Source organism: Citrus sinensis, chromosome 3 (assembly GCF_022201045.2).
Source record: "Citrus sinensis cultivar Valencia sweet orange chromosome 3, DVS_A1.0, whole genome shotgun sequence".
In the NCBI taxonomy this organism is placed as follows: Eukaryota; Viridiplantae; Streptophyta; class Magnoliopsida; order Sapindales; family Rutaceae; genus Citrus; species Citrus sinensis.
The window spans coordinates 45,566,110-45,580,817 of NC_068558.1; the positions used below are offsets into that span (position 1 = coordinate 45,566,110).

At 36.9% G+C, this 14,708-nt stretch overlaps 3 protein-coding genes across 9 annotated transcripts; 1 reads left to right on the plus strand and 2 right to left on the minus strand.

Moving 5' to 3' along the window:
• On the plus strand, nt 1–8,125 carry LOC102615612 (putative GTP diphosphokinase RSH1, chloroplastic). 7 transcript variants are annotated; one of them, XM_052436669.1, is made up of 24 exons: nt 2–326; nt 463–656; nt 1,169–1,345; nt 1,436–1,501; nt 1,614–1,706; nt 1,798–1,929; nt 2,047–2,148; nt 2,230–2,307; nt 2,388–2,459; nt 3,073–3,180; nt 3,360–3,457; nt 3,837–3,897; nt 4,003–4,065; nt 4,163–4,219; nt 4,322–4,423; nt 4,621–4,779; nt 4,913–5,044; nt 5,143–5,229; nt 5,325–5,396; nt 6,013–6,099; nt 6,247–6,703; nt 7,361–7,422; nt 7,512–7,594; nt 7,695–8,125. In XM_052436669.1, the coding sequence occupies exons 1-24, from the start codon at nt 302–304 to the stop codon at nt 7,720–7,722; spliced, it is 2,595 nt and encodes an 864-aa protein (XP_052292629.1). In that variant the 5' UTR covers nt 2–301; the 3' UTR covers nt 7,723–8,125. The 7 variants fall into 7 exon arrangements, 6 of the variants coding, with proteins under 6 accessions (XP_052292630.1, XP_052292629.1, XP_024954036.2 ...); XM_025098268.2 differs by having other exon boundaries at nt 8–326; nt 7,512–7,580; XR_008052973.1 differs by lacking the exon at nt 7,695–8,125 and having other exon boundaries at nt 1–326; nt 6,247–6,815; nt 7,512–7,580.
• A 517-nt stretch (nt 8,126–8,642) lies between these two features.
• Nucleotides 8,643–10,556, minus strand: LOC102615329 (uncharacterized). Its single transcript, XM_006479941.4, has 3 exons — nt 9,990–10,556; nt 9,818–9,905; nt 8,643–9,698 (listed from the first exon to the last, which is right to left on the minus strand). Exons 1-3 carry the CDS (start codon nt 10,280–10,282, stop codon nt 8,751–8,753), a joined length of 1,329 nt encoding a protein of 442 aa, XP_006480004.2. The 5' UTR covers nt 10,283–10,556; the 3' UTR covers nt 8,643–8,750.
• A 608-nt stretch (nt 10,557–11,164) lies between these two features.
• Nucleotides 11,165–12,193, minus strand: LOC102627460 (protein SEED AND ROOT HAIR PROTECTIVE PROTEIN). The gene is made up of 2 exons (XM_006480055.3): nt 11,900–12,193; nt 11,165–11,783 (listed from the first exon to the last, which is right to left on the minus strand). Exons 1-2 carry the CDS (start codon nt 12,108–12,110, stop codon nt 11,446–11,448), a joined length of 549 nt encoding a protein of 182 aa, XP_006480118.3. The 5' UTR covers nt 12,111–12,193; the 3' UTR covers nt 11,165–11,445.
• Nucleotides 12,194–14,708: the final 2,515 nt, after the last annotated feature.

The window sequence follows — 14,708 nt, forward strand, 5'->3', positions numbered from 1 at the left end:
ATTATAGAAAAGCGAAAGAAAAGAAAAGAAAAATATCTATATATCGAACGGTATTTGTGTGGCGTTGGCGAAGCTCTCTCTCTCTAGATTATCTCTTCACCTCCTTCCTTCAAATCCATCGATTATTTGTCCAAAACCCTCCAACAACATTTCCACAAACATAAAACGCAACGTTCTATCGATTCCAAACTCCAGAAAGAACAATTATCAACTCTCTCGCTCTTGTCAATTGAGTTGTTTTATGTTTGTGTATTGTTTAATGCTTAGTTCGATTCAATGAGATTGCTCTTCTTCACTACAAATGGCTTCCGCTGCTTCCATGTCAGGTTCATTTTCTCTCTCTTTAACTTTTATCTCTCCATGTTTCGCTGCTGAGAAAATGTGTGAAATTCTGGAAAATTATAAATTTGTTGGTAATTTACTGAACTAATCTTGAATTGCACGGCAATTCGACTTTTCTAGTGTCAGTGGAATGCGTTAACATTTGTAAGTTACCAAAAGGCGATGGAAGTGGAAGATATTATGACTGCAGCGTTCTCTCGTGTGCTTGGAAAGCTCCGAGAGCTCTGACCGGATTTCTTGCCAGCACTACGCATCCTGCTCACTCTTCATCATTATCGCTTGGTCCAACCGGCAGACGAAATCGAATCAATTCTGTAAGCTTCTTTTACTTGAGAGTTTCAGTGATTTGGTATGTGTTATTGTATATGTGTATGAATAAAAGTTTCTCTTTTTATTTATTAAATATTTGTGAGAATATTTAGTTATAATCATGATTCTGTAGGATAATTGATTTTTGATACTTGATGCTATTACCTTAATGTTATATTTCAAAAAAATGGCTTGCCGAGGAAAATAGATAGCATTTTAGTTTAATTTTTTTGGAATTATAGTAACTTTAAATGTCTATTTCGGTAACTCTGCTTACTTTGGTATGGCTTGGATTGTATCGGCGTAGTCGATAGTTTTAGCAGTGGTAATAAAGCAGTAAATGCAGTTCATGGCTGGACAGATGTTAATTAGTCGATGCAACTTATCTAATAGGCCTGTTGGAATGCTATCCAGATAGATCTGTTGTATGCTTTAGTTTTACTGGTATACTAGTTGCATTAGTATTATTATTATTATTTTTGTAGTTATTAACTGTTCAGTCTCATGCTCTTGGCAGAGATGCGAAGCCTTTGATGTGGGAAGTTGGTGCACTGAAGGTTCTGACCTTGTTCTTCTTGGCAAACTCCCTAGGTCAAGTTTACTTCATGTTGCCTGTAAAAGATGGCGGCTGTGTTTGTCTCCATCTGTCTCTTCGGATGCCTTCAAAGAGGATTCTCCTGAAAGGTTGTGGGAGGTATAATTGACTATTTTTGAACCTCTATTTCTGTGACAATTACTATAAAGTTTGGGTGTTGTACTTATTATTATTTGACTGTTGGCTCAGGATCTTAGGCCCACCATATCATACCTTTCACCTAATGAATTGGAATTGGTCCGTAGAGCTCTGATGGTAACATGCCTGCTTTTTCAATAATTTTACCGTTGAATTTCTTGTGAATCCTGTTTCTTTATTTCACAAGAGGTGGTTATTATATCTAAATGTAGTATTTTGGTTGGTACAGTTGGCTTTTGAGGCGCATGATGGTCAGAAAAGACGGAGTGGAGAGCCTTTCATCATTCATCCAGTTGAAGTTGCTCGTATTCTGGGTGAACTTGTGTGTTATTAAAAATTGAAATATTCTATAATTTTAAACATAATTAACATTGCATTGGACAATTTAACTTGATTCATTACTGATATTGTAGGAACTGGATTGGGAATCTATTGCTGCGGGATTACTACATGACACAGTTGAAGATACAAATGTTGTTACTTTTGAAAGAATAGAGGAGGAGTTTGGAGCTACTGTACGCCGCATTGTAGAGGGAGAGACTAAGGCAATTTATTTGTTTATTTCTTCAGCAACTCAAGTAGTCGAGTGTCATGTCAGAACTTCAAAGAATCTAGGTTAATCTGACCACAGTCTAAATCCATTTCTTCCTTTTCCTGGTTAGGTATCAAAGCTGGGAAAATTAAAGTGTAAGAATGAAAACCATTCAGTGCAAGATGTTAAAGCTGATGACCTACGGCAAATGTTTCTAGCCATGACTGAGGAGGTGACTTGTCAACATAATCTTTTTTATGCTCTTGTTACACATTTTAAAATCCATTCAGCTACTAAACAGCTGTTATTTCAGGTCCGTGTTATCATAGTCAAATTGGCTGATAGATTGCATAACATGCGCACTCTTTCACACATGCCTCCACATAAGCAGGTAGTTTGCTAGTGGTCAAGTATAATTCATTATAGATCATTTTTCTGTCATTATTTTTAACATTGTTATTTTCTTTCCAGTCCAGCATTGCAACGGAGACATTGCAGGTCTTTGCTCCCTTGGCAAAATTGTTAGGGATGTACCAAATTAAGGTGTACCTTGCGGTTCATTTGCAATCTTTAAAAAATGGTGTTTGTGCATTTGCAGTGCTGATGGTAGTTTGTTTTTTAGTTTCTGGTGATACATATTAATCTTGATGTAGAATCTGGATGGACTATCATAGTTCCTGACTGGTTGAGACTTCCATTAGTTAATTTGTTCTTTTTTTTTTTTGGGAATAATAAATTTTACATTAAGAATAACCAAAGTTGCTCTTAATATTCAAGATTTTGCATTCTGTTTAGTCCCACGATCAGTCGATGACTTATTCATCATTCAAGACAAGATAGAGCTTTTGATGATCTCATTTTGAGACTTTTGAAATTTTCATTTCGTAGTCATTGATTTGGATAAATATATGCCAGCATCTTTCCAGCGGCATCAATATTTTTGTTCAGAGCTGCCATATACGGATCATCTTATCTATTCTGCTTGGCTTTCTCTCTCTACTAACTTGCCCATTTGTAGTTATATTCCTGCCTGCCTTCCATTTTTGGCTAAACTTATGCATTTAGGACTGTTTTCATCTAAATTGCCATTCACATCCTATTTCTGGTTGATGATCCTGTTGTTTCATGGTCTGAATTCATATTACTGTTATTGCAGTCTGAACTTGAAAATCTATCCTTTATGTACACAAATGCTGAAGATTATGCCAAGGTCAAAAGAAGAGTTGCAGACCTCTATAAAGAACATGAAAAAGAACTTGAGGAGGTACTCTTTTTCTCCTTTTGCACACTGATGTTTGGATATGACTGCAGAAGTTTCATTTATCACTTACAAGTTGGCATGATGATAAAACTAACTGTTAAGTTTTTTGTGAATGTCAATTTTGACTTTTTCAAGCAAATTTTGTATCTAACCGGTCATTGGAATTTTCTTCTTTTAACTAGGCGAACAAAATTTTGATGAAGAAGATTGAGGATGATCAGTTCTTGGACCTTATGACTGTCAAAACTGAAATTCGCTCTGTATGTAAGGAGCCTTACAGGTCAAGTCATGAATCATACTTTTTCCATTCGTTCATTTATCTATTTAGCCATTGTTCCATGTTTCATTTTCTTCACTGCAATTGAAGAACATTAAGGATAGGCTTTTTACCATATAGTGCAGCTTACTCGCAAATGCACTCTGTACCTTCACATGTATAGATTTTCTGCTTTATGCATCTATATATCTGACAAAGAGTCTATAATATATGTCTGAGTTTAATCACGTTGGGGCCTTAAATGGGTTATTAACTGCTGACTTGGGTTGACCTGGCAATGAGATATCACATGCCTTTCGCATTTACCTCATGACTTGTTCTGTGTGTTTTATGGAAGACTCTTGGGGCAACATTTTTTAATGAAAATTTTTTTTTTCTGCAGTATTTACAAAGCTGTGCTCAAATCAAGAGGTTCAATCAATGAGGTTAACCAAATTGCACAGGTTTGTTTTTGTATTTGCCTTTAATATGTTAATTATCTTGATAAAGAAACTTTTATTGGTTTTCATTCACTTGTTCATTTGTTGCTTCCTGTTTGTTATAACCAGCTTCGAATAATCATAAAACCAAAGCCATGTAGTGGTGTTGGGCCTTTGTGCAGTCCTCAGCAGGTGAATTATTGGCCATGCCAAAGGAACTGGGCATCTTTTTCTGTTATCTGTAGTTGGCTTAGCATTTGGAATTTTCTCATGTATATACTTTCTGCAGATATGCTACCATGTGCTTGGGTTGGTACATGGAATTTGGACCCCCATTCCTCGAGCTGTGTGTATTCCAGTCTTTTCTTTTTCTTTTTCAAACTCTAGGAAGAATCAGTTTTTGTGTTGTGGAAAATTTATTTAAGTAGTGTTTTATTCTTCTTAACAGATGAAAGATTACATTGCAACCCCAAAGCCTAATGGCTACCAAAGTCTCCACACAACCTTGATTCCATTTTTGTATGAGAGTATGTTTCGACTGGAAGTTCAGGTAGCTTGAATGTTCAATTTCTTAATCATGTTCCCTTTTCCATTGGTTGCTGAGAATGCTTTTTTACTTAAATTCATTTACTAGCTAATTTTCTTAACTGAAAAACAATTCTTGCTAAAATTGTCATAATGTCGTTTTGAGTTCATGATTTGATTCTTGAAATGCATTTAGTTATATATGTCTCTATATTTTGGCAGATAAGAACTGAAGAGATGGATCTGATTGCCGAAAGAGGCATCGCTGCTCATTATAGTGGGAGAGTTTTTGTTACTGGTTTGGTTGGGCACGCAAGGCCTAATGGTAGAAGTCCAAGGGGAAAGACAGTTTGCCTTAACAATGCTAATATTGCGCTGAGGGTAATTTACCTATTTACTTGATGAATTGTCATAATTAGAAGTCATCCTTGAAAGAGAGAATTCTTTATTAAGCTTTCTCAAGTCTCCTGACTTGGATGCTAATTTTATGGATGAAGTCCTGTCTTTCCTCCAGATTAGCTGGCTCAATGCAATTAGAGAATGGCAAGAAGAGTTCGTGGGCAACATGACATCTAGAGAATTTGTAGATACCATTACAAGAGATCTCTTAGGTAGTCGAGTCTTCGTTTTTACGCCAAGGGGAGAGGTAAATGAGTGAATTTCTCCCTTTTTAAGGGTTATTTAATTCATATATAAGCAGATTGTGTTGATTAGGACTTGATAATCATCTTTATGTATGTACAGATTAAAAATCTGCCTAAAGGAGCGACAGTTGTTGACTATGCTTACATGATACACACTGAAATTGGCAACAAGATGGTTGCTGCAAAGGTACTCTACTCACTTCTGATTGGTTCTATTCAGGGATTAGACCAAAGTAAAAGCAAAGCGTCAATCTAATTTTCAAATGCTTGAGTTTATTGCAGGTCAATGGGAATCTTGTTTCTCCAACACATGTGCTTGCCAATGCTGAAGTTGTGGAGATAATCACCTATAATGTTAGTTTTTCATTGACCATAGCCTTATAATTGCGATTTGCTGGTCTCAAACAATAGTGTATGCAAATTTATTTAGGTATTATATTGAAGTCTAGATTTACCATGTGTGATGAGAAGAATATCTCTATTTAATTATTTCATATCCTTTTTAGTTTTTCTTCCTAAATTGAAAAGTTACTCAATGGAGGGAGTTTCAGGAATAGCTGCGTTTGTCATCATGCTAGTTTGGTCATATATCACTATGTTTTTTTGGCCCAATTTAACTCATTAGATCTACTTCTTGCAAAGATCGATGTTGTTGTAAACCGTACACTGTCCTTACTGAGCAATTAACAATTCATAATGTTCTAATTTTTGTATGATGATCCTAGTAAATTACATCCAGAAGGCTGGTTCTATCTCAGCATTAACCTTAGTGATGGTTATTTTAGTCTAAGTTCCGTCATGCTACTTGATTTTATTTTCTAAGTTGTTCTTTTCCACTCATCAAAGTTCATCAGGTTGTGCATACATTTATTACTAGTTCATACATTCCCTCACCACCCCCCCCCCCCCCCCCAAACAAAAAAAAAAAGTTAGAAAGTGCAATGTTAATTAGCCTTCCCTGACTTATCAGGCGCTCTCAAGTAAATCAGCTTTCCAAAGGCATAAGCAGTGGTTGGAACATGCTAAAACACGAAGTGCCAGACACAAAATTATGAAGGTAGGTTTACTTGTTCAGAATAGTACTGGCTTTTTTTTCCCGTTTAACCCTTTATTACTGCCTGTGCCCTTCTTTTTCCCCCCTTCTTCTTTTAAAGCACTAAGACTGTTAGTTCTGCTTTAATATCAAATTTCATCTTGTGATTAGTTTTTAAGGGAGCAAGCTGCACTATCTGCTTCAGAAATTACAGCAGATACTGTAGGTGACTTCGTTGCTGATTCTGGAGAGGAGAGTGAAGTAGAAGATCTCTCAGATGGTTCCAAACAGGACAAACCTTTGTGGGAGAAAATCCTTATGAATGTTGTCCAAATGTCGTCACCTGTCAGAAATTCTAAAGCTGTCTGTTCTGATGACAATGCTAGCCTTTGGGCTCCAAAAGTCAACGGAAAACATAACAAGCGTGTGCATTATGTTGGTTCAAAAGCTGAGGGGGAGTTGTCATCTCAAGAAAATAGTTTTGCCAAAATGATGCATGCTAATGTTCCAATGTATAAGGAAGTTTTGCCCGGATTAGAAAGCTGGCAAGCCAGTAAAATTGCCACTTGGCACAATCTCGAGGGGCACTCTATCCAATGGTTTAGTGTGGTGTGCATAGATCGAAGAGGTAATTTTCATTCTGTAGAAATAGTCATGCAATCGCGATAGGCAGTAGACAACATCGAGATTGTAAAAATTCAAATCTGGAAATATTAGTGTGGTGTGCAGAGATCGAAGAGGTAATTTTCATTCTGTAGAAATAGTCATGCAATCGCGATAGGCAGTAGCCAACATCGAGATTGTAAAAATTCGAATCTGGAAATATTATTTAGGAACCCAATCAGACCATTTTTTTACAAGTTTCTAGTTGCCTTTTCCAGCTTTTATTGACCGTCCACGAATTTGGGACAGAAATAATTGCCCTATGGTTTATGGAAAGTCATACTGTCTTTGTCCTAATCTCCAAATGGAATGTCTACTGCCTTCTCGATATCAGGAGAAATTCTAGAATACATATGTTGTATACAACCAACTAATGCATGCATGACATGTGTAATTAAGTTTAATACAACCACCACTTGCATGATAGTTTATAAAATAAATGCACACATGTCATGACATTATTTGCTTGTTGTATGGGTGACATGGTACAACAGATATATTCTAGAATATCTTCGATATCAGAATGTCTTTCCATTGAAGTTTAGGCCTCAATTTTGATTGTCATGATTTCGGATCAATCTGGCTGTTCCTGTTAAAGATTTGATTAACCCACTGATTTCAGGCATCATGGCTGACGTCACAACGGCATTGGCAACTGTAGGTGTCACTATATGTTCTTGTGTGGTGAGTGGTCAAAATTTATGACGTATTTATTCGTCGACTGTTAGTAGCTTGACTCTCTGATGTTTGTGACACTTGTACTGTGTGTTCAGGCTGAAATTGACAGGGGAAGGGGAATAGCTGTCATGCTGTTTCATGTCGAAGGGAACCTTGAGAGTTTGGTAGCGTGCCAAATGTTCATTCACTAATGCTAATAATCTGCTACTACTTGGTCTTTTGTTCTTTTATCTTTTCCCTCTTTTTCTTATATCATGGAGCTGTTTCTTTTTGGTCAGGTTAATGCTTGCTCAAGTGTGGATTTAATCCTGGGTGTATTGGGATGGTCTACGGGTTGCAGCTGGCCAAGCTCCAAAGAAGACTGGCAATTTCATGAATGCTAATCAATTAGGGAGCCTGTTTGCCCAAATTGTTCACCCAGCAAGTGCAAGACTGGGTATGAAGTTTTGTCCCCAGAGTTCTGAGCTATAATAGATTTTGTTAGTTAGTTACAAAGTTCTCATCTATTTGTTGACACCGGTAAGAAGATAAACCAGCAGAGCCTTCTGAGCTTAGTCTGTGGATTCAGGGCACTGTATATAGAGAAAGAGTGATAGTTAGAATTGTGTATACACCTGCAAAGGTACTTGCCATGAAAAGATGGCACAACATATATACAAAGCACAGGTCTCCTGCTATATATAAATTTCATCGTGGTTTAAATCCTTAATCTTCACTAGATCACTTGATCGCTCTGTAAATTGTATTATGTATCACTAAGCATAATCAAACGTCTAGGCCTCCATCACTTTGTCATGCATCAGCGTATGTCATATTGTATCTAGCTGGTCAAATTCTTTCCAGAGCAACAGACATGGCACTTGTGGTGCATGTTTAGATAGAGATGGTGCGGTGGTACACAACAGCTTCGCTGATGATGGTGGCAGTGGTGGGGTTATATAGTAGAGGGTAAAGAGATAAAAATTGTAGGAGAGAGTGAAACTGCGGTGATATTGCCAGTGTTGATTCTACATTCAGTATTTCGTACTTCCTCGACCAGGAATGCCATTTTCCATTTGGCTCTTTTATGCTTTGTTCTGATGCTAAATGTGTTTGTAGCTAGGAATCTGTTGCTAATATGGCTCTCTAATGTACTCAGATTCTTAATAATAAGACACGACTATGGATTTGCTGTTAATATAAACATTGAGCTTTTACTTTGTAATAGCGAAGGACATAACAGTCAATAGACAGAAGGCGGTTTACTGTGCTGATTTGCCAAAAACGTTGAAAATATACCAGAATTCCGACATTTATTACATGTAAAAACTCTCTAAATCATCTGTGATGACTCTTTAAACGCGTGGATGAATGACAGAATTCTCATAAGAGAGATCCTGAAGCGGAGATGTACGATGAATGTTCAGAAGTAGCAGCAGCAAGAGTAGCGCCAGCAACGTCCAAACACAAACCTCCCGTGTTGGTAAGTGCATTGTCTCAACTTTCGCCATGACAAACTCCTGCGGTGTTTTCTTGTTCAAAATCGGTGCATTTTCAGTAGTTTCATTCTTGCTTCCGTATTCACATTTGCTGTTTATGTAATCGCATTCTGTTTTGGCCATCTTGTTGGCATTCATTACTTTGAGTTCATGTGATAAAGCCTCTATCATATCTGCTGGCCAAATTGCTTCGACATTGGATTCCCTGGAAGAGCTACCTGTTCCTTCAGAGCTCTCTTCCTCTTTCTCTATGACATCTTCTTCTTCACTGCTACTGTCATTGTTGTCATGGTTGCCATCATAGACACCATGATCATGATCGTCTTCGTCATCACTTTCTTCTTCTTCAACTGGTTGCGTTGTTAAGTTCTCCTCGTCTTCATCACATTCTTTTTCTTGTTCTTCTTCTTCCTCAACTGGCTGCATTGTTGAATTCTCTTTTGGAGATATTTCTCCTTCCAGGCTGCCTTTCTCTTTATCCATGACATATTCCTCAATAGCGCCATCATCATCTCCTTCTTCTGACTGCTTGGATGAATTTTCTTCCAGTGCCAATTCTTCTGTCCCAGCTGGTTCATCCTCTTTCTTCACTTCAATGATGTCTATCAGTTGAAAATTCTCACCGGATTCATTCTTGATCTTGATTTGTGGTGCTGGCGCTGAAGTCTCTTCATTGTTAAGAATCTCATCGCATGATTCAGTGATTTCCTTGTTTAATTCGTCAGAGAAGAGGATGTCCTGTTGATAACCGCTACTAGGATCTTCTTCTTTTTCCGCATCAATTATGGGAATAGGTTTATCTTCCTGAACCAAATTACTCAACATGTTAGTTAATACTGTGCTTTTGGCAGCACCTAGTGTTAGTCATTAATAATAATAATACTACAATTCTTTCTATCAACAAAGATGTTTCTAACAATTACCAAGGCCAAATTATGGGCAGAGACCAACTCCCGGGAATCCATGGGGCTTTCAATGACACCAATTGTTGGTGTTACATGGTTTGCACAACTGCAAAACAACCACATTAGAAAGGTAGAGAATCAAATATAATAACAATCAGAAAGATTGGAAAATTTTAACTGCGATGCTAACCAATAATTTTGATGCACAGCTGTTGTCGGATTTTGAAGAACAGAGCTCAGCCCTTGAGTTCCATCATGTACTTTCTCCGAAGCCGTTGTTGCTGCTGCTGATGAATCCTCCTTATTCTTCTGATCATCTCCTCCACTGTTTCTATTCTTAATGATTGCAAACGCGGCCATCAAGCCTGCAGCAGCCAATCCTCCACCCAACAAGACAGCGCCTCCTAAAACACCTCCACTACCAACGTTGAAGCGTAGCTGTGATTTCTTTTTCTCACGAGCGCTCTTGTCCTCCTCCGCCATCTTTAATTTTATGTTCGTTTGTGATGAATGAAACGGTTTTGTTGCTTTAAAGAGGAAAGAATATTGACTTGATTTGGTTAGGAGTGTAAAGTATCAAACTCGGAGTTTGAAGCGGACATCCCGATTTGTTGTTGCCCAGTATCTCCCGTTCCTTCTTACTCGTTCGCTCCTTGATATTCTGTTATTCTCACCCGCCCGTGACCACGTCTGTTCGGTGACCTCCTTTTCAATGTCTTTGTTTTGTTGCACGACTCGAGTTTTTCGTGTCACGCTCGCCCGCCCACCTCAAACCAAAAGCACGCGGACCCCCTCACTCCAATTAATAGTAACAATAAGCATTTATCATCAACGTTAACTAACTCATATTCTAATACTACTCTGTGTTGTTACGTCGTGATACATGTAATAGCTGTCACAATATCGTGTCTCCGTGGCCGTCTAGATGACTTTTCATTAATATTTGTCTTGACTTTGCTAGCCAGTAGGCGGTGGGGTGGTTGAGACCAAATTTTATTTGCTGCCTTTCAAATTCACCTTGCGTCATTTTTAATACATAAACATTATGATTATATATATATATATAGATATAGTAACGCACGTACACTAGAGACTTCAACCTTAAAATATAATCATACTATTGTATGATGAAATTTAAATGACATACCGTTGAATTGAGAGAAGCAAAACACATGCTCTATTGTATATTTAGAGATATGCTAAGTGCTTGTTGAATCTTTACGGGTTGATTCTTAAGAATTTTGATGAATTCAACACAATGAAGCCGAATTAGAACAACAAAACAGAACTCAGAACAAATCCAGTAAAGAAGAACAAGGTTGTAAGCAGTCAAGTAATGAACGAAAAATCTACACTCCTTATTGATCAAAACAATCAAGATACAATTGAATTTTACAGAAGAGATTGCATAGATCACAAAGAATCAAATTCCATGCAAATTGAGTAGCAAATCAAGTAGAAAAAGATCTGAAATCAGGTGCTGCTCGTCTCGTCAGCCCCTTATGGTTTGAACGGAATTGCCGCGTCTTAGGTAAATATCAACTGAAGTCAATCTGCAAAATCCTCCATAACTTCTTCAGATTTTCATTGGAGTCCAAAACTTCAGATGCTTCTATCTTCACAGTGCTAATTAAACTCGTAATTAATCAATAACCATTAGGGTATGCTTTAGTACTGTTGGACCGATAGAAAAATGGTGGAACGGAGAATAATATCATCTTGCTTTTATTGAGGGTGCGATAAGAAGAAAGAAGAGCACCAGCGGTCCAGTTGTTTATGTTTGTTGGAACATTACAAGTCTTTGATGGGGAGAGCTCAAGAAAAGCCTTGCACTCTTTAAGCCTCGAGAAATTCTCCACCTCAGAAGGAGACAATGTTGCAAAGAAATAGCCTTTGGCATCTGTTGCATCACTCAATATTGAGAATGGTGCTGCTTCGTAGCCATGCTCGTCGTTTGCTAGACATGTTATCCTTGCGACGGCTCCTATTTCATGTAATTTAAATTTGAAAAAGACACAAATTTTGGGGACACTATAGGTACTTCCTTTTTCATTATACAAGCCAATGAAGATAACAACGTACCCAGCGATTGCTAATTACCTTCAATTGGGGTGATTTTTGAGCGTGAATTGCAGAAAATAAGCCCTTGGATGCCCAATCTTGTATAGTGTAGACCTTCTATTTCTGCTTGTTCTGGTTTCTCAACGTAGGGATTGGGGTCATACTCATACCCACAGGCTGAAGTGATGGCCATCATTGACAAAACAAGAATAGAGATTGCAAAGATGGAACGAGTGAGAGCCATTTTCATCTATTAATTACAGAAGAAGGATTGATGAGTACTGGGTTTATGGAACGTTACCAATATGGCTAGCTTTTTATAGAGATGAGTGGCACTATCTTCTTGTTCACTACGTCCAAAATAAAATATTAACTTGGGAAGAGTAGGAAGTAACTTGGTGGCACGACATAAATTAAATTATAGGACTTACGTGGTAGTGGTGCCAAATAAGTATGCATGCATATACGTAACCCACTGCTCCGATTATCTGTAGCATAACGTGCAAACGGCTAAGCTAAGAAGAATGGAGAAATATTAATCAAGTTATTATTACTTTTTCAACCCTGTTTTTTTATTAAGAATCGATTATTAAGCAAGTCAAATACTATCTACATGCACGAAGTCTTGGACTCCGACGATTATTGAGTGGAACAAAGGCTGGCAATAAGACTATCCTCGCTTTCTTTCTCGCAAAACGATTAGGTATCACCTTGGCTTGTCAACAGCCACTACCATCCAAGTTGCATTGGCTAATATTTTAAGATTCGATGTTTCTGACTAATTTCTTCAATGTCGCTGTCTGCTAGTTTGACCCTTTGAGTTTATTTCACAATAGTATAAACTATCACGTTTAAGAACGATGAGAATGGAAGTAGGTTGTCATCTAGTTAAACTTCTGACTAAAGATTATGACCTAATTTTTCATCCATTAAATCTATTTAATCCAGTAGTATATGAATGATGACTTAAATATTGCTTACTCACTTTACATTGACACCATTATATAGATTCAAATGATGAAAAATTAAGTCAGTTTTTAAGTTAAGGAACCCAGCCGAGAAAGCTTCTAGTCCGGTTATAGACTTTATAAAATCCAAATCCTCTTTCAAATGCTTCTTCATATATTGACAAAATTATAGAACATTTTATACTATTGTAAAATAATTAATTTTACATAATTGTAAAATCATCACGAAAGCTTTCAATAATAGGAGTGAGCTTCCCACTGCAGCATCACCAATTAGACAAAACAACGGGGTAGATTAGGAGAAGCGGCCTCAAGATAACATAACGGCTGGCGTGCAATGTAATATTTGGCAATCCGATCCGAAGAAAATTAAAAGAAGGAAAGAAAGTAAGATTTGAATTGCTGAAACAAGATTCAAAATCAATGCTTCCCTTGAATTAAACTCTTTGACATTGATAACCTTATTAATTATGGTATATGATATCGGTCATATCGCTATCATTTACAGATTTAAATGCCATAATGTCGACGAAGTTTGTACAAATATATGAACAAGATCTGGACCGTTGGAGAAGACAAGAACTCGCTATTCAATATATATATTTCGATTTTAGTTTGTGATTTCATTACATGTTTTGACATGTTATACTAGGTTCTATATAAATTGACAAAACACATTTTTGTCCTTCTTCGAAAGTAAACAATTGCATTCCAGAAACACAAAGTTACAAAGATATCTAGAATAGTAGTTGAAAACTTACCCAACCAAACAGCCATAGAACGAACTTGCAATGTATATTTAGCTAATTATTATGTATGGGCCGTGTCATTTAACCTCCATCCGTTGCACGATATCTGGAATGACCCAAGATATCTCCTTTGGTGGATTCAATTCATTAGGTGGTAAATATCCTAAACGATTTAATTGTTTGTAATGAAACACACTGCGTAAACTTTTGAATATCAACTGATCAGTGGATTCAATTCATTAGATGGTAAATATCCTAAACAATATAAGCGTGACAGCTGGTAATTAAAGCAATGGTGATGCTCATGAGTGAGCGAGTTACGTTGTATTATCGTAGTCTTACACTTGAAGCCATACTAGTGACATTGACCATTTAGCCAGAAACAATTAAGTTAGACGTTAATGTTGACGCTGATACCTCTGATATATTTTAGAATTTTTCCATCTTTAATGGCATGTTTGGTTTGAAGAAATAAAGGGGAAGGAGAGGAAGGAAAAGGAGGAGAGGAAAAAGAAACAAAAGGAGAAATAATAAATTTGATGTGTCAAACCAAACAATAAAATTGAGATTGATCTTTTTTTTTTCTTCTTTTAATTTCCTCTCCCCTCTCTCTTTTTTGTTCTTCTTTTCTACTCCCATCTCTTCCGGATATCATCTTATAGAAATTTTGAAAAGGAAAAAGAACAAGGAGCCCCTTAATGTTAGGAAAATAAAGAACATAAACTCCTTAACGTTTTAAAAAAGACATATAACCCCCTTTTTGTTGAGGGATATATTTGCAATCATTTTGCTGGAATAGCCTTCATATAAAGTCTACGACAGCTACCATTGTTTACTTCACGTATTCAACACCAATCCATTGTCGAAGCACATGCCACTCGAGGTTGGTGACTAAATTTGATCAAATATGTCCAGTTAATATGTTGAATTTTTTTTTATTGTTAAGTTAAAAATAGGGTTGGCAAAAAAATTCGGACGGGGCCGCATGTGTTGGGCTTGGATATAGATAAAAAAATTGTAAAATTTGCATAAATTGAGTCTGGATAAAGATTTAAAAAAAGTATAGACTTCACCCGCACTTTTTCATTTATAAATAAAAAAGAAAAACTCAAAATATTAAAAATTAATAGG

Coding starts and splice junctions, on each gene's coding strand:
- LOC102615612 (XM_025098268.2), top strand. CDS start 302: ATGGCTTCCGCTGCTTCCATGTCAG. Junction 2,460..3,072: donor TAGGGATGTACCAAATTAAG/GTGTACCTTGCG, acceptor CTGTTATTGCAG/TCTGAACTTGAAAATCTATC. Junction 5,397..6,012: donor TGGAGATAATCACCTATAAT/GTTAGTTTTTCA, acceptor CTGACTTATCAG/GCGCTCTCAAGTAAATCAGC.
- LOC102615329 (XM_006479941.4), bottom strand. CDS start 10,282: ATGGCGGAGGAGGACAAGAGCGCTCGTGAGAAAAAGAAATCACAGCTA. Junction 9,906..9,989: donor GCTGTGCATCAAAATTATTG/GTTAGCATCGCA, acceptor GTTGTTTTGCAG/TTGTGCAAACCATGTAACAC. Junction 9,699..9,817: donor CTGCCCATAATTTGGCCTTG/GTAATTGTTAGA, acceptor AATTTGGTTCAG/GAAGATAAACCTATTCCCAT.
- LOC102627460 (XM_006480055.3), bottom strand. CDS start 12,110: ATGAAAATGGCTCTCACTCGTTCCATCTTTGCAATCTCTATTCTTGTT. Junction 11,784..11,899: donor AAAAATCACCCCAATTGAAG/GTAATTAGCAAT, acceptor TACATGAAATAG/GAGCCGTCGCAAGGATAACA.